Source organism: Anser brachyrhynchus (genome assembly GCF_964034855.1).
Source record: "Anser brachyrhynchus genome assembly, chromosome: 8".
Taxonomy (NCBI): Eukaryota; Metazoa; Chordata; class Aves; order Anseriformes; family Anatidae; genus Anser; species Anser brachyrhynchus.
The window spans coordinates 16,652,160-16,670,663 of NC_137702.1; the positions used below are offsets into that span (position 1 = coordinate 16,652,160).

An 18,504-nucleotide genomic window follows, 5' to 3' on the forward strand; every position below is an offset into this window, starting at 1 on the left:
TAGGTGCCATGTGGGACTCTCTTGACTGTAGGGAGAAGTCCAGGTGTGCTGAAGTGCAGAATTACATCTGTAGGCTGGTGCCAATGTGCTTCTAGGACGCTTAACAGTTCATGGCATATGAATCGTGAACATGTTTATTTAAATCAAGTTATGCTTGAGATTGGAAGGTTCTCAATATTTTTCGTACTGGTGTGGCAATTACAAAACCAAATGTTGTGGTTTTCTTGGTGAATACATCGTTTTGTTGCCCTGGGAAAGGTTTGGTCCTCGAGGCTAAGGATTGATTCTTTACTAAGGCTTAATCCACCGCATGTGCAAATCCAGGTGGAGGGCGGATGCTTCTCCCTTGGGTGGATGAGGAGTGTTGTATCTACATGCAGAGTGCGTGTGCTTTGCATTGCCTTTTTTTCTCTGATGAGACTGCAAATAGGTCTGAGGCCAGTTCCTTTCGCCTTGCCTCATTCATCCAAAAAGCAGCAGATGGCTGGTAGCATGCACAGGCTTTTAACCTGGCTGAGAGTCAGGCTGATGAGGAAGAGCCTGAATGTGTCCTTTGTCCAGTTTTGGCTGACTCATCAAATTGGTGGCTTGGTGAATGCCTTACCTTTAAAGTCAAAGAACAGGAGAAACAAATACAGATTTTTTTTTCCTAAAATGTTTTTTGTAGATGTCCCAAGTGGCTAATCAGCAAACATACAGGTTTGCCTCCCGTAGCGCACTCTTGTTGGTTTTGTTTTGTTGACTCTGGCCCAGTTATGTAAAGGATGGATAAACAGAAAGCAATCCCAAGGAAATACATACTTGATGCCTCAAAAGACCGTATTTGTCATCATGGAGAGCTTAGTGAATGTTGTTGCAGGAAGAAGAGTGTGAATGGGAAATGGTGATCTCTAAGAACATTTCAAGTAGCCAAAACACTGAAATTCTGGTTTAAATGGGGGAGGAAAAAAAAAAAAGACAACAACCAGGCTAACAGCCCTCTGGCTTGGGACACATCTAGACATTTCAAAGCAAAATACAGCAATTTAGGGGACAATGAATACATGAGAATTAATGCACATTAGAAGTAAGGAAATAAGTTAGGGAATTAACTACACATATATTTTATATCTTAAGTGTTAGGAAACAAATAATCCAAGTTATCAGATGAAGATAATGAAATAGGTCATGCAAGAAAAATAGAAATATTAATACTTTCCTGTATTTGAGAAGGTGCAGAATTTGATACCGTGCCATTCTAACAGAAGATGATGAATTTATTTGAATCTTTATTAATTAAGGATTTAATAATTTCTGGGGGTAGACATATGCAAACTAGCAGAGTTGTAACTCAGTTGTTAAGAAGAGCTTACTGTGAAAATTCTGCAGGCCTGCAGACAACAATTTTTAATAACTGTTGACATAGAGGGTTGTAGAATTAACAGTGCCAGAGAAGGGAAGGGTGGGTGACTGTTTTAGCCCTATTCCAGATGGGGTGGCATTTTTCCTCACCAAGATACTGGAAAAGTTAATGCTGTATTCAGTCGATAAAGACATTAGACAGACTAATGTCAGTGTGTTGCAGGTCATGGGAAATGCATCTTAGCAAATGCAGTGACGTGCTGGAAACCAGGTTTGACTTGGGAGAGGGATCTGCATGAGATGCAACGAAGCTATGCCTGCCAAAGGCAGCTGTGCAGCTGCAGGGGGGCAGTCCTGCCTTGCAGATGCTGCCGCTCCCTTGCTCCTTCCGTCTGCTACCTGCGGTCCCTCCCTGCCTCCAGCGGAGGCAGCCAGGTAGGACTCTGGCGTACCCTTCTGGGACTCCTGTCCGCACACGTTGGTGCTATGTGGTATTGCAAAAGCGCCTGAATTAAGAACTGAGTAACTGACGTTTACAAGTTAGTCACTGGCAGTGAATCATTATCAACTGTGAATGCTTCTAGACATCTGCTTTAAGGATTGAGGTGAGGCCAGATTCTGTTGAACATTTTCATCGGGTATCTGGAGACAGGGTCAGAATCTGAGGCGCAGTCGGCAGGCAGCGTCGTGCTAGGCAGCGCGGTAAGTGAGGGCACGGCACTGCGTACCGAACAGTCTGGGGATTCCTGTGAGCTGTATCAATCAAAAGTGTGTTTTAAATTAGTCTGATGCAAGACCACGGGGCCTGCAGATGTCGTGCTGCAGCTCAGTGACCGAACAGGAACCCAGGGAGAAAGGTCCTTAGGGGTGCGGTGAGTAAATAAGACACGACCGCTCTTGCTTCTGCAGGGCGGTGCGTGAGTGAGTAGGCGCAACGCGGACAGGAGGTGAGAGCGGTGCTGGAGTGGTGTACGGTACGGCTCTGGGGCTGGGGGCAGCCTGGTGGGAAAGGGAGCGAGCTCAGAAAAGAGACAGAGGAGATATTTGAAGGCTGGGTGGTCTTCAGCTTCTACAAGGAGAGCCTGCAGAGCTCCTTCTGCTGCTGGGTCAGCCGTTTCTTGATAGGTAAATGGGGCGATTTGATAACCGGAGGCAAGCACCTTCTGAGGGAGAGCACAGCGCGCTGGATGCTAAAAGGCTAACAGAGACAGGCATAACACAGAGCTCACGGCTGATGGCTGGGAACTGAAATTGGGCAATTAGAAATAAGGCATGCATTTGTAACGGTGAGAGAGAGTAAGCACTGGAACAAATAAATGACGAAGGGAAATGGTGGATTCTATCCAAAACATTCCCAGGGCTTGAAAGCTTCTCTGGAAGTGTTATGTTAGGCAAACAAAGGTTTGGCTTACAGTTACGTACAGTCCTCTGGGCTAAATACAGCAATAATAGCATATAGTGGTCTGCGTTGTCCCCCGGCATCAGTAATTCATAGAGAGAACTATGCAAACCTGAACTAATGTTCCTCATATGCTGAAACACTTGGGCACCAGCTGGACTCGCTGATGGAAAGTATGTAATGCATGTATGTATTTATACATGTGGAGCATATACAGGGATGGTGCCTCCTGGCCGGAGAGCTACTTCCTCTTAAGTATTCTGAGAGCGACAGAAGATGTTGGAGTCCACAAGTGATTGTGAAGAGTTTCTTAACCATGGGATTCAGCATCTCAGATACTCTTCAGCTGGAAACTGATGGACTCAGATCTGGAAACATTTCTACTTTGTTTATGCTAGGTAGTAATTCGGGTCTGCAGGGCGGATTGGCTTGTGTGCAGCACTGCTCGAACTCTGCTCTCCTGTACCTGAAACTGGTGGTCTTGGCACATAACCAGTTTGGGTATTTTTGTGCTGCTCTTCTCTTGCCGAGGTAGTAGGTCAGATCTTTCTGCTCCTCTTGTTGAAGATGCATCTGAAGAAGTGACAGGGACAAGTAGAATGGATGGAGTAAGTGCAATGGTACGCTCTTCAGTAATGAGTTTATAAGCAACATGTTTTTTTGTTTTTGTTTTTTTATAGTGGACGGTTAACCTCTGGAACTCTCTGCCACATGATATCATTATGGGTAAGAGTAAATGTGATTCTAGGAAGGATTAGAGATCTCAGGGAATTTAACTATTTAGTTTAACGTGAATCTATAAAATCCCTTGTTCTAAGGTCTAAAAGCATTTTGTAGCAATGGGGTCTAATGTAGTGGGCTGTTTATTCTATAACTGTTTACTAGGAAACGTATTTTGCTGTAACATCTGTTTCTAGCTACTTTTAACAACAGGAACTGGTGATTCAGAGGTCTGTTTCTAAATTTAATATGAGAAGGAGCGTAGCACTAGCTGGAGGAACACCGAGGGTGTGTGTATCAAGGGGAGGTGGTGATAAAGGCAGAACGCACCCTGCCTGCTAAAATGTGTCATTGTGCCTCTGATTGCAGGGCACAGATGCTGATACACAAACCGAGGATACATGCGTCAGAGTAACAAACTGGTTTTGAGCATTCAGCTTTTCAGGGATCATGCTTGTACAGTGTCACTCCATTGTATTTAAAGGAATTGACCTGCAGAGAAAATGCAAGGCCTTTATTTTGGGGATTGATGTCTTTATAAGTGGACAGAGGAAAGGGAGTGAAGCAAGGAGATTTAAGATGTGGAAGGAAGACGGCCTGGCTGTGTTTTTTCGATAAGCAAAAGTCTCCAGTTTCCTTTATTAGCTACCTCCTGACGTGTGTGTTGGAGAAAGCTTCTATCTGCTCTTACATTGAGTTTCAAGTGTTTCTAGTTTCATTACTCTATTTTTCTCCCTCCATTTTTTTCCCCTTCCCAAAGATATGTGCAAGCACACACATGCACAACCATAACTTTACGACACATGCATCTGGTAGCTCCTAATAGACAGAAATCCTTGACAGGCAGGTACGAGTACAGGCTGTAGGCAGTTAGGCAGGAGCGGCTCAGCCAGCCTTGTTGGCACCTCAGTATGCTCCTGAGGTATCACCTGGACAACAGAAAACTCCTCTGTGTTTGTTGCTGTTTGTGTCCGCACTGAAACACATGTACGCGCTCAAAGAAACCCAGTCCGTTCCTGGTCATCTCTCGTGACCCATGTATTTGCACTCTCCAAGAGTCTGTGTGGAAAAGAATCTGCTGATTTGCAGAGAGTTTTAAGCAAAACAGAGGGTTTTAACAAAAGTTTTAAAACTGGAGCAAGCGCAGGAGGTCAAGCTCTTTAGCTTCTCTGTCCTCCCAAGTACAAATGGTTATCCTGTGGTCGTTCCATTCCTGGCCCAAAGGTGGGACCAGTGAGTGGACTTCCTTTGATCTGTGCTAGGATAAAATTAGCAGCTTAGTGATACCTCCCTGGGCTGACTGTTTACCTTGATGCAGTACTATGGCAAAGCAATCAAGTAGGGATACTGGAACTTTAAATAGAGGAAAATACAGTGTTAAAGTCATAGATGCTACGAATTAGCTCTGAAGAGCTGCACCAAGACACAGGATAAGCATGATAATTTGTGGCTCTTGTATGAAGGCAGTTTCTCCCTGCATGCAGTCACTCCAACACAAATTCTTTGTTGTAGAAAACACTAAATATTTGGGAATGTTGAGCCTGAAACACAGATGATATACTGCAGCAGAAGACTCCCATGGGATTTTTTTACGAGACAGATTTTATTTGTTAAATGAGTTTTCAGTAGTTGTTCAGTACATGCTATTGTATTGCTTGCGTGATGTCTTACAGTGACACTGGTCTGATCTGGACTGTGATGACTGTGTAAATTGCATCACTTACTAACTGTGGAAAGATGGCTTGGTCCGTAAGAGACATCTGTGTATGTGTGCGTTTATATTGTAATCGTAAATCATAAATTAAAGACGTTCAGTTAATGCCACATAGAAGCTGTATTCACAGCTCTTGCTGTTCTTGTCTGCCCACAGGAGTTCCAGGAGTAAAAACTGATCACAGAGGAAACTGAAGCTGCTTTTGTACTTTGTTTGAGGGGGAGGAGTAATAAAATAAGTTATGTAGTCTAAGACATCTTGAAAATTTGGACCTTTAAGTGGTCTTTGGGCTTTTACCAAGGAACGTGCTTTGGCATTTTGGTTTTGTGTATTAGAAGACACTAGAGATCCCTTGGCTTTAATTTATAGCAGCAAAATACAGTTATTTCTCTATATTTTGGCCATATTGGTTTGTAACATATGGTTGTGGTAATTCATAGCTGTATACCCGGTGATTTTCAGTGACTTAAATTACTAAGAAGAAATAGTTTGGCCTGTGGTGATCGGTGGGATGGTGTTCTGGCTGGCAGGGGGACCTTGTCTGGGAGCTGGAGGATCGGACCTGTGGCCTGTTTGGCTCTGACGGTGACAGCCGCCTCAGAGGAGGCCAGCACAAAGCCCCAGCAGCTGGCTGCAGCAACGTGACCTGGAGATTCTCAATTTCCATCAATTGTCCCTGGCTGACCTTTGCCTTCGGTGTAGAGCTCCTAACTGTAAAGCTTGTATGCAAGTCTAACACTGAAAGTTTGAACTTTACATGTTAAGCTGCTTATGCTTTTGCTCACTGCAAAGATACTGTCATTGTAATTCTGTGTTACACAGTGAGGGGGTAGAAGAGGTTTTATTCACATCTCTGTTCAAATTGCAGCTATTCACAAACAGCAACTCAGAAGAAAAGTTATTTTATATAACTGGCTAATTTCAAGCGTGCCATTACACAATTTTTTGGTTAACGGAAGGCAGTGAAGATTCCTTAATAAAATGACTCACGGTCACGTTGTTACTCATATTCATATAACTAAGATCCTGTAGTCTAAGTCTTTTGGCCTTTACCTCCATGAGTGTTCTGACTTTTGATGGGGGGTTTGTTTTTGTTTTAAAGCCACTTCATGATTACTCATTTCATTTGTTTCTTGTACTTACGCAGCCAGTTGTATCTTCCCCCTTTAGTGTTGGAAGTACAGCTCTATTACAGTCCATTCTCTCCTAACTTGACAGAACAAGTATCAGTGACTACGACCAGCTTCAGCACGTAAGTCTCTGCAGAGGGCTAAGAAGTGTTATTATCAGATTAAGTGCAAGTAGAAACCTCCACTGTGCTCCCTACTTGGGATGCACGGCAGTAGCCTGTGAGGCCCTTGTGCTGCTGAAGACCATACACGGTGTCTCATAGCTAGATAAAGGATCCTGGTGTGGTTGGAGTGAGTGAGCCACTGTCTTAGGCTTACGTTTGAACCATGGGGAACATACAGATCTGAGGAAGAGCGCTGATAACAGAAGAGAAAAAGTGTATTTGTGAAAATTACACGTATGTGGAAACAGCAGATTTTTCTGCTATTTTATATTTTGCGATTATATCTTTGCTAAATCACTTTTTGAAACGGAATCACATGATAAGGAATAATTGCAACACACTGCTAATACTTTTAAATTCTTTGTGGATGTCTTTAATTTGTGACTCTTCCTGTGGTCAAAATGTTGCTAATATAGCAGATAAAAAGAGCTTAATTCTTGTTTCAAGTCCATGGCATAGACTTGAAGTTTTTTCCTTTTACAGTTGGTCAAGCTTGAAACTATTGCCTTCCTGAAACACTCAGCCGTGTTATGCAGTATGAAGTCTGACACAATTCAACTGAATTTTGGGGCTGTAATCTTTTTCAGACAGGGTACTTTGATTACACAATGTACGATGCAGGAAGGCCTTAATACAGAATAGGAAGTAGAATCTTTTGTGCAATATAAGTGTAAAGTGCTAGCAGAGTCTAGGTGTTTGTCCAGAAGTCACAATCTTTTTGTTTGATTAGCAAGGAACTCTGACCAAGACCCAGAGCTGAGTGCTATGCAAGGGGCTGAATGAGGAGCACAGAGCATACAGTGCAAGCGTTGTGAAAGGTGGTGGCATCTGATGCATGGTGTGATCAGACAGAGAGAGGACACCCCTAATGAGTCAGGAGCAGGATTGTCATAATGGTCTGTCATTTAAAAAAAAAAAAAGAAATTAACCCAAGGATAGTTCTGCTGCTCATATCAGAGCAGGCAGCACAGCAAGCCATTAGCCCTATTTTGGGACAAGACTGCAAGTTCCCATCAAGCCTAAAGAAAGATGCTTGTCCGACTGCCTGTCTGACAGCTGTCCTACTGGCCCTTCCCTTTCTCAGCTCCAAACCAAAACAGCCTGCTTGTGTGTGGTGAACATAGATCCAGCTCTGGTATTGGTGCGAAGTCCGTGTGGTCCAGAACCAGTTCACTGTGGACATGGATATGGCTGCGTCCACGTGCAAAAACCTGCAGCTTACAGCAGTAGCTCGTAACCTTCTTCGAGTCACCATTTGGGGTCTGTTTTGCAAGGTGAGTTGTTGCTGTGTGGGTGCCCCAAGGTTTGTGATGAGGCAGAGGGTGGTCCTTCGCTTTGGCTTCCTTAAAGGAGGGGCATTCAGTGAATGCTGAAAGGAAGGACTTAGTAAGGTTTGGTAATCCGAAGCTGGTTGCTGGTTTTACATCTAGGAGATCAGGTTTATATTATTAGCCCTTGAGGAACTTGAAACAGAGATTAGAATTGCTGTTCAGCCTAAAGGGGAACAAAAACTATGGCAGTGTTCTGGGCCTTGATAACACTTTTCTTTTTTTTTTTTTTTTTACAAAAGATATGAGACATAATTTGGCATACAAAATTTCTTGGTCAAAAACAGGCTGTTGCAAAACTTTTATTATAAATGAAATGAATGGTTTTGTTCATGTTTTGGTCTGGCCATGACAAATCCTAAGCTTTCAACTGTCAGTTTATGGGAATGTAGTCATATGTATATTATTGCTGTACGCCCACGTTCGCAGGCAGCCATCCAAGTGTTCAGATGAGATAGCAGGAACGTACAAATAAAGCAGCTGGCTAGTTGTCCTGATGTTCTTGACTAGATCCTTGTTAAGATGCTGCTAGTCAAACTAATGAGTAGATCTGGCATATCAAAGACTGTTTGCATTAAGCTATACGTGGCTGGGGTTACTGTGGGCACTTTGGCCATTTTGTGTTTTTGCTTTTTGTCAAGTCAGTAACCTCAAACACAGAGTGAGCGCTGAATTAACCCCTGCGTGTCCCTGATAGTTGCAGGTTGCCTCTAGGCTGTCTTGTACGAGGTTGGGGGCTGTGTCCCACCACCCCATCACCTGGGGAGTGCCAGGTAAGTCTGTGCATGTCTGGGGGAGAGGAGCCCGTCCTGCCTGCCGCCCTGCAGCTCCTCTTCTGGGCCCTTATGAGACGAAAGCAGTGTTGGCTCCATTGCTCCTGCTTTGCATATATGAGTAGGTGATGCCCTGTCCTATGGCACATGCTTCTAGAAATACCACTGGAAATGAAGCTATGGAGTAACTTGCCTTAGGACAAGTCCTGAGTCTTCACCTTGTTCTGCACAGGACAAGGACAGCGAGGGGCTGGCTCGCACCTCCCTTGGATTGTGCCTGGTGGAAGTCAGAGCCAGGGCTCTGAGATCAGCGGTGAGATACTTACATGAGCTCAGGCTTTTCATTTACCCTGCTTCTTGAAATCTTGGCATGCTGGGGGAAAGGCTAGAAGATGATTAAAAGGAAAGAACCCTTCTCCCGGGTCAGTCTGATGCTAATGCTTCGTTGCGAGCTTGCTTTGCTGTGTACCTGAGCTTTACTCAGAGCCTCCTGGGCCTGCTGGAGGATGTGAAAATGATCTGGTTTGACTGCGTGTGGAAACAGTGGCAACAAAACCCTGACTGATTTGTTTTCCTCCAGCGACAGGGCAACTCTCCTTTTATTTCAGAAGCAGCTGGGGAGCGGCTGTTGTGCTGTTTTACTTGCCAAAACTAGCTCAGGTGGCAAGCACGTGGGGTGAGGGGGAAGCACTGCCTGCACAAAAAGAAAAGCTTCCTCCATGGACTGGTTCACCCATTTGGCCAGCCAGGCAGATTGCACGTCAGTTGTAAAGCCCAGACGGTGAGATGGTGCATGACTGGATGTCTGTGAAGGTGGCTGCCAAAAAAGTTATTACGAGTATGTGGTCAAGGCTGTAGTAATCGTGGCGAGGCGATAAGGTCTGGAAAGGGAGCAGCAGTTGCAGTGGGCGATCTTTTCCAGGAGGCATGGATTTTATGCTCTCACGTGTGCTGAGGAGAGCATGCGGCTGGATTTCCTGCTGGAGCTGGAGTGAGATCTGTCCATAGATGAGGTGGAATATAATTTCTCTTTTCTATAATCTTATTTTGGCTATTTGAGTTAAACTGCAGTACATACTCATGAATCTTCTTTGTCAAGACAGATGTGACTGGAAAAGGTAGGTTTCAAGAGCTGTTAAATTTTGTGCCTTTTTTTTTTTGAGATAGTATCGTTCTCAAACCAATAGGAAGGAGTATATAGGAATGTTGTAACTATGAATGGATTTATCTGGACATAATGTTAAGACTTTTCAAAGATATTTCATAAAATATTAAATTTGACTATGCTTTTAACCACAATCTTATTCCACTTTTTCTGGAAGCCTGATGGTTTTTGTTTTCTTGCTGTAAGTTTTACAGCCATGAGCATGCTTATCATCACCTAACAAATAATCACGTAGATTGTAAGCCTTCTGGGGCAAGGGTTGTCTGCCCACCCTCTGCAGGAGAGCCCATGGTGCAGAGGTTACAATTCCAGCTGGAACATTTGGGTCAAATCATAATATAAACTTAACAATAGTAAATATTTAAATTGGAGGTCGTGTGGGTATGTTGGTGCTGGTGAATAGCAGCAAGCAACACAACTGAGCCTTACTGAACCTTTTTGCAGAGCTGGAAGCTCGCTTGTTAGGGCAGGTATGCTGCAGTCTCAGGAAAGATGGCAAGTCTTTTGGAGCGCTTCATTCTGTTTTTAATGCAAGATTTTGAATGGGGTTTGGGGAAAATCCAGCATAAAAACAAAGGAGATTGTCTGGATCTGAGTAAAATTTCAAAACTCCAGCCTCCAAAAGATGTGTGGTAGCATAATCCCTTTTTTATGCTTAAGTACTGAGATTGAAGTACACACCCTGAACCAGACAATTATGGGACTAAATGGACTTAAGTAAATAGCTTACCTCTTACGGAAAGGAGCTTAAGTTTAGACGAGGAAAAAGAAATAGAGTAATCTTAAATCTCTTTGAGGATAAACACTTGAGCTGCAGGCATTTTGTCCTGGCATGAAACCACTGAAGATTCAGCTATTGGAAGCCTGGCAGGAATGTGGTAACATTAATAAGTCATCCTTCATCTCTTCAGAGTTTCAGAGAAATCATCGTTGTTACCCATCTGACAGACATCTGAAGCACGGAAGATCTCCTTGCTCGATAAGGAGCAGGTAGGGTTGGGAGCAGACTGTCAGTAGGTGTCCGGTGTCTGCCTGGGGGACAGGACAGGGACACGGCGTGGCGGGAGGGGGATCAGAGGCTGCCTGGTAGTTATCCTGAGTGGTTTCTGTGATGTGGCTGTACAGCTTGAGTGAGGAAGTCGCCCCTTCTCCCGGGGGAGAGAAGAAGCTGCATGATGTTTGTGTGCGAGCTTAGTCTGAATTTTGTCCCTTTAGAAGTGTGCTTGCACATCCTGGTTCTCAGCTGCGCTGGCACACCTTCACTCTGCTCTTGCCACAGAGCAGATCTTGGCAGAAATGAGGAACTTCGATATGCAAGTAGGAGGCTGGTGTTTACATGCAGCTTTTTGTGTCGCTGGGCGCTTCTCTGTGTGTGTTTTAATTTGCCTTTGTTTTATTATTTTTTACTTAATTTGTGTGACCTCTCATACATCACTTTTAGCTGACGAAAGTGTCAGTGGGAGTACTTCAAATGCAGTATTTCATCTGTGGGCAAATCGTCTGTACGAAACTTCTGTTTAATATGTAACCCAGTGAGAGTCACTGTGTTTGCTGTTCTGTCTGCACAGATGAACCAGCGCAGGTAGGGAACAGTGGACCCTGTGCTTTAGCTAAAGGAACTTTGTCTGCTCTTGGCCCTCGATCTCCATGAAGGTGCTGTAAATGTTCCAGAGCAAGGTTGCTGGCACATCCATTACAAGTGGAAAAAAAGGAAAGTAGTCACTGAAAGTAACTGGCTTCAGTTACTCAGTAAATTTGCTTACTTCATTTCTAAACCATATTCCCATCAGAATGTAAACCTAGATTTTAAGTACCATGAGTCAGGGTGGAGGGGTAGCTCCCCTCTCAAGAGGGACTTTTAAAACCTACGGCAACGTGAACTGCAGTGATAAGTCTTGTTTTCTTTGGACACTCCTTCCTATTCTTGCTGTATGTTTAGGGTGTGTAGTTAAAGGTACTAATATCTCCTGTAGTAAGATTCATATCTTCACAGGCTGTGGCTTAAAATCACCAAATGAGCAACTCATTGCCAAGTTCAATTTCTTACAGCTTTTGAAGTTGCCCCAGTTCCAAGTGAAATTCAGAACAAGATGAGACAGAGGCTGGCAGCGTGAGTTGCTGTGTGCTGTTTCTACCCAAGATCAAGTAATTTTATATAATGATCTTCATAGCCATGTGAGCTTACTTATGTTAAAGCAAATTTAAATAACATCTCAGGGTCTAAAACCAACATTGAACCGTTCTGCTTTTCAGATTTCTGAACTAAAAAGGAAATACAGTTTTAGTTATTTTTTTCCCTTTTTGTCCTCCAGTCTGCTTAATGACTTCTTAAATTGTATCTTTTTTTGTGTGTGTGTGATTAAAAGCAGGCTGTAGGGACTGGAATTGCCAGATGTGCTTTTATTTTGGTGCAGTTTGCTTTTGCATCTTGATAAATTCCCCAAGTGCTCTGGTCAGTAGAAGCACCAGATGTTTTCTGTGTGTTCCTGCACTTCTGATAGCAGTTGTGAAAACACTGGAGAAACATCACTGGCTACAATATAGGAGAGCAGCAGATTTTGATATGGCAAAGGGATTAGATGTCTAACTCTTGAGTGCAAACAGCCGTTATAGTTTATTGTGTGGTGTAACTTCCAGTTACGTTGAATGCCCGTGTCAGCACAGGTTAAATCAGCTGCAGGAACTTTGCGTTGTGTCTGTCTTTGAGAGAGCTTTGTTGGACTGTGGGTCTTGAGCAGGCGAGGCAGGCTGCCTTGTGAGGATTACTGGTTGGGATGTGCCTTAGGAATTATCTGCAGTGGGGTCCAAAGTGTCTGCTCCCTGCCTTTTGCTTTACTCTGCTTAGGTAAAGGAGAAAACACCGCTGGGAATTTGATCACTGTGCCCCACTGTTGCTGTTTCCATCGCTGGTGGTGTGTGTCCTCGGGTGGACCAGTGTGGTGTAACGACAGTGCTCCTAGCAGCGAGCTAGGGTTCGGGGTGCCGTCATCTGCGAGGTCCATTTGTTACTCTGCTCTAAGATTTCTGTCTAGGCAGTTGTGCATTACAAGATTCATGTTCTTCCGGAGAGGAGAAATTGCCTGTCTACGTCTGTGCACTCATGGGCTATTGCTTGGAGATATGAGTAAGTTCGGTATTTAACCCTGCTGAGGTCCAGCCTCATTATTCATACGTCTGGGATTCCTGCCTGTCGCCTTGCTGGGTGGCTAGCCTCGGAATGGTAAGATCACACGTGGTTATCTGACTTGAACCGTATCGAGCCTAGTTATCGTAGCAAGCTCTTCAGCAGCCACAGAGACCTCTGCAGAGGGATGCTTGAGGACCACTCTCCTGTCCACTCTTTTCCTTCTCCTATTTCCTCTCTCACTCCCTTTATGGTCTCTGATGCTACTGACTTGCGAGGAAGGAGCACAGCGTCGCTGAATGTTCAGCTTGGGATCTCTCTGAGCTTTTCAAGGTCAAAAATTGACAAGTGGTATTCTGGAGGAGGCTGAGCCCCTGCACTACATCCTGAAACCTGGGGATAAATGTGAATAAAATCTTAAGCTTGTACTTTTGGTCAAAGCAGCACCTCTCGTAAGAAAATTGCTCTGGAATAGCGCAGCAGGCAAGCGGGAAGTGGTTCGTTTTCTGTGCTCAGTGGAAATGGAGCTCGCATGTGGCAAACACCGAGTTAATTGTGTTAATAGCCTCCGGGTGCCTTTTGGGAAGTAGTCAGAAATGCAACGTCGGACTTCTATCTTGAAAGTCATCCTTAAACAGACCTCTGGTGATTTACAGCAAGGGAAGAATGATGTATGATTTGAGAGTTTATTGTTAGGGAAATTATGGCTGCTAATACTGTTTTTTAAATACCACATTGATTACAAAACCATCTGTGTAGGAGTGATGTATAACACTAGACTTCCAAAGAGCTGATAAACAAGGAAGATTCAGTGTAAACACTTAAATAGCAGGATCCAAAAGTAGGTTAGATTGTTATACAACCTGAAAAAGACCGGTTTTGGAGGGCAGAATTTTTGAAGACTTAAAAAAATAAATAAAATTATAGAACATTTTTTGTAAACGAGTACTAATTTGACATCAGTTCTATAAAGCAAGAATCTTATTTTTGTCTCCAGCGTACTGGAGCCTAACACGTCTGTATGCAGTCTGAAAGGAACTAGGTTTTGATAGTTTTTCATTTACTGAATCACTGTCAGTCTGGTCAATATTGTTCATAAAGATGCTGACTCTCCAGTTGGGGAATTTATTTGCAGTCTATATCAGAGAGATTTTATATTCCCTTTAAGGGAATGTCCAGAATTATAGTCGTGCAATTTGAGCAGTGGGATGGAGGAGTCAAAGAGATGGGTTAGCTGCGTGTGTTGTCTTCTGTTTCTCAGTGAGTGCTAGTTAGTCCTTCTCCTTAATCGCGTAAGTATCAAATAACAGCAATGTATTTTTCCATGTGTGTGTCTGTGTACGCACGAGTTCTATGTATACTTAAAGGGCATCGTGGAACTGTTGTTCTTTAGTTGGAATGTTTTTCTCTATAGGAAATCTACTTTCAGCTTTGTTCTTGTTGCTTTCCCCTTGTTCAGTTATCACCAGTTTTGTACACAGAACATCTTGCGGTACGCCGTCTCTAAAATTCTACCTTTGAGTTGACATGCAGTTAATTTTAAGAAACCCAAATAAATATCACATCCTGTAGAAATTTGCTTAGCCTAAAATATAAAATAGGTCAACACAGTAGCAATATGCTCAGTCAAGGGGTAGCCAAACAAAAATAAACGGGCCCATGTCTTGCAAAGTGATCCACAACTGGTGGATTTGGTAGATAGTGGATGTTTTAGGCAGTGGCTTTAAGAAAGTAGTAGTGAGTAGGAATTCCTGTCATTCTAATTTGCTGGGGGGTAAAAAAAAAAAAAAGAGGATTTTTTTCCACAACAGGTTCTTTATGTGAAATCTGTCTGATCTTCCTGACACAAAAGCACTAACAGGGAAGTATCGGATACCACAAGCCACACTGTAGTCCTTGTGCTCTGATGTCACGTATATTTTGCAATACCTTCAGCTGCTAAAGGAGCAGCAAAAGATTTCAAACAGGAGGTAAATACATCTTTAAGAATATGTATGTTGTATTTTATTGTGGAATGTTTATTGGATTTTTCAGGGAACAGAGGAACTCAATGCATAAATCCATGTTTAGCTGAATTTTGGGTTTTGTTTTGCCAGGGTGCTTACAAATGGAAGAGAAGCTGTAGCCGCAGTTATACTGGTTTTGTAACTTGAGTCCTGTCACGCAGAACAAAACACAATAATCCACTGTGGAATAAAGCAGCAGAGTTAACTCCTTTTTCTAAAACGATCTGCTGCTTCTCCACAGCTATCTGGAGGCAGTGCCTCAGCAGCATACAAGGAGCAGCAAACCAGGCTGCAAAGCTGTAATATTCCGGGTTACAGTGGCAGGGACAATCTCCATCCATCGCTATTAGATCCCAAAGTCTTCTGGTGTCTTGGTTAAACCTCCTTCAGTTTGTTCTAAACTTCTTTTATCTCAGGAAATGAATAACCAATGCAGGTAATGCATGTGTCTGTGTGTTCAGGAAGCATGCATTCATTTAGTTCCTTTTGTGAATGCTTATATGCATTATTTTACATGGGCTTTGGGGCTCCTTACACTTCTTTCTGTGGGACAAAAAGAAAAAGAAAGGATGGTGTCATCTTCTTGATTGTTGCAGGTTGCCTGTGGATCCACTGATACTCACTGCGCCCGGGCTGGGATGCCGTTCTTATCACATCCAGGGCCAATTGTCTTAATAGGATATTGCAGAAGTAGAAAAACAAAGGAAGTAGAAATGGCTAGTGGAAAGAGATAATAAAATATACAGAGGAAATAAATTTAAACCTATGGTGGCTTGATCAAAAGCAGGAAAGCAAAGCCTTTCGGTTATGGGAAAACTTTTCTTCTCCTTAATTTCCTGTGGGAAGGGAGCAAATGCGTTTGGTCACAGCAGTATTTTTTTTCTTTACAACTAGAAATGTTGTGTGTGGGCTCTTTGTTGTTTTGTTTTTGTTTTTAGTTAATTCTTGACCAGTTGCAGTGACAAGGCTAACTCAAGAATCCCCTTGTTTCCCGAGACAAAGTGGGCTTGTTCAGAGTCTTGGGAACCTGAGGGTAAAACGAGAGGTTAATGTGCTGTGATTCTGGTTTTGTTTGTTTTAATTTTGAAGTTGCTTTAACTTTAAATACGATGTTAAAATAGGAGTGCCAGTGAATTACAGGGGCAGACAGATGAAGTTTTTATCAGTAAGTACAGGAAGAAGTAGGATGTAAATAAACGTTAGAGTGACATACCAATCTGCTGCTTCCTTTTCCTCTAATTTCTGTATTTAAGCTAGAATGGTTTCTTAGGAAATAATCCCAATGTACCCACTTGGTGTTTCAGCATTTATAGACTGAAATTTCTTAGAGCAATTCAACAGGTTAATCACATTCTGAGCTCTACCATAGCTTTTCCTTAAGATTAATGAAAAAATTATAATTGGATAAGAAGTGTGATTTAATAAATTTGTTATTAGCGTTGCTGACTTAACATGGACCTGTGACTTAGAACAATTGTATTGTCATCATCAGTTCTCACTGCAGTTGTTTCTTTCTATAATGCATTTATATAACTGCAGAATAAACCTTGTGGGTTTGGTTCTAGAGCTCCATAATGTTTTAGCAATGAAAAGGAAGGTAGCACTCCTCTGCTTTCAGAATTTAAGCTTTTCTACCTTTGGAGGTAGCAAGAAGCAGTTGAGCTTGGAACAGTTACATGTGCTTACATCACAGCAATTCTTTTCTCAAGAGAGAAACCACCCAATCGATAGCTGCAGGTAATGCATCTGGAGCTAGGAGAAGTTGATGTTATCCTAGAAAGTCATCTGACTTACGGGACGGGAGACAAGGGTTTGAGGGGAAAGAGGATCATTTGATCCTCGTGCTCTGTTGAGGCCCAAGGTCCACTTGGTGCCTTTTGAGCTGTAAGGGCTGAAATAAATGCATGTTTTTAACGTGAAAAATCAGATATTTTGGCTTTTCAGCTGCATAATACTTTAAGGCGGCAGCTCAGCAAACTGAAGAATACAGTTCTTTGTGTTTTTTTCACTGGTGTTGTGAATGGAGCCCACACTGGCCTCAAAGGCAGAAGACACAGGACAGTGAGTCACGGCTCGTGCCTGCCAGATATAGGCTGAAATTTCCATCTGTTTTTTTCTTGCTTAGCCGTCACTACGGCTTGTCATGAAACCCCAACCCCAATGTGGCACCCTTGAAAGGAGGTGAAAATTAGCAATGAAAATACATAATACCTAATCCAAGAAATATTCCAGACAGTGGACTTAGAAGGCAGGTTTAAAAAGTTTTAAATAGTTTAACTTTGGATAAAGTAGCCCCAAAGCATTATAACACTTTTGGATCTGTTGTTCTGAGTACCTCTTAATGTTTTGACCTCTCCTGGGCATGTGCAAGAATAAAACAAAAATCAACTTCTACGGTTAGTAATTTAGTAAAATCAAAGACCAATAAATGTAATGATGGATTTAAGGGGGAGAAATACCAATTTTATTTGCAGTTTGTCAGTCAGAGCGTGTCTTTAGACTGTGTGTAGGTTTACAGTTAGCGTTTTGGTTTTTAAGGCTCAGAGCATTTATGTATCTCAAACATGTGAGGAGGGAAACCTGCTTTCAGCTCCTGGAATTGATTTTGCTATCTAGAAGAAGGTCTGCCTCTCTTCTATGATGCACAAGGCTTTAGGCAGTAATACCACACAGGTTTTTTTTTTTAATGTGTTTTGTAACTGCTGATCTCTGCCAAAACGGCAGTTCCTTTGTGAGTACCGGTAACTTCAAGGAGAAGACATGTTCAGGGCATTGAATGTAAAGCTCCTGTTGTATCATGCTGGCTACAGCCTAACGAAGAGGATTATACCAGCTCTGTCGCATTTCCTAACTTTTTTTTTTAATTTTGTGTATGAGGAAAACAGAGGTCTGATAGAGGTGATTTGTAGTGGGTTTTTTTTGTTGTTGTTATAATTGCTCTTCCTATGTCTCTAGCTAAAACCACTTTGTGCTTTCTCATTCTTTCCCATTATTTCAGCTGCTTGGAGCAGGCAGGTTTGCAGTGCTTGGGTTTCAGTGCTTTATCCAAGTGTTCTCGTGGCAAAAGCAAAGAAAAATCACCTTCATTTTGTGAAAGGAGTTCTTGCCAGTTGTCCCAAACTGCAGCGCCATAACTTCTACCACAATTAGCTAGGGCAAAGTTTAGGAACGGGCTAGCCCAAGAGGAAGGCAGCAGCTACGGATGTGTTACAGCAGTCACCCGCCACATTGCTCGCTGCTCTCCGTCCTGCCACCTTTCCCTGCAGGTGCTGTGTATGCCGGGGCTGAGGCAGGCATGACTTGTCCTCGCTGGGTGCTCAGCTCTGCCTGCTCTCCTGCTGAGCAATTGCACGAGCAGCTGAGCGGAGGGCGGAGGGGAATTTCGTGTCGATGTCCAGGTGGGCGAGACCGCGGTGAAAACAGCCTAGAGAGCCCTGAGAGCTTGCGAGGAAAAAAAAATCCATGCAGGAAGAAGGTGCTGCCGTTTTGTGGCTCACCTCCTGGGCAGGTAGCAACTGTGCCTTAGGAGTTAGGAGGGTCCTTTGATATCCGTCCGTTATGACTAATGCTATTCTTTCGCCCACAATTGTTATAGTTGTTAAATGTCAAAGGTAGCAGTTGCAGGCCAAGCAGTCACGCC

At 43.1% G+C, this 18,504-nt stretch overlaps 2 protein-coding genes across 11 annotated transcripts in view; both read left to right on the forward strand.

Annotated features, from left to right (window-relative positions):
• Positions 1-18,504, forward strand: part of LRRC8D (leucine rich repeat containing 8 VRAC subunit D) — a 49,331-nt gene that overhangs the window by 25,171 nt on the left and 5,656 nt on the right. For 2 of the 10 annotated variants that reach the window (XM_080603035.1, XM_080603033.1), the window contains exon 3: positions 3,421-3,466. The exons of 3 other annotated variants lie outside the window; for them this stretch is intronic. In XM_080603035.1, coding sequence (XP_080459161.1) covers positions 3,463-3,466 — 4 coding nt within the window. In that variant the 5' untranslated portion in view covers positions 3,421-3,462. Of the gene's footprint in view, positions 1-1,921; positions 2,044-3,420; positions 3,467-7,605; positions 9,583-9,662; positions 9,688-9,755; positions 10,725-18,504 lie in introns of those variants that run through there. 5 more of the 10 variants (XM_080603036.1, XM_080603040.1, XM_080603038.1 and 2 more) reach the window with 5 other exon arrangements.
• ZNF326 (zinc finger protein 326) overlaps positions 1-18,504 on the forward strand; it is an 80,415-nt gene that overhangs the window by 15,111 nt on the left and 46,800 nt on the right. The window lies entirely within an intron of this gene.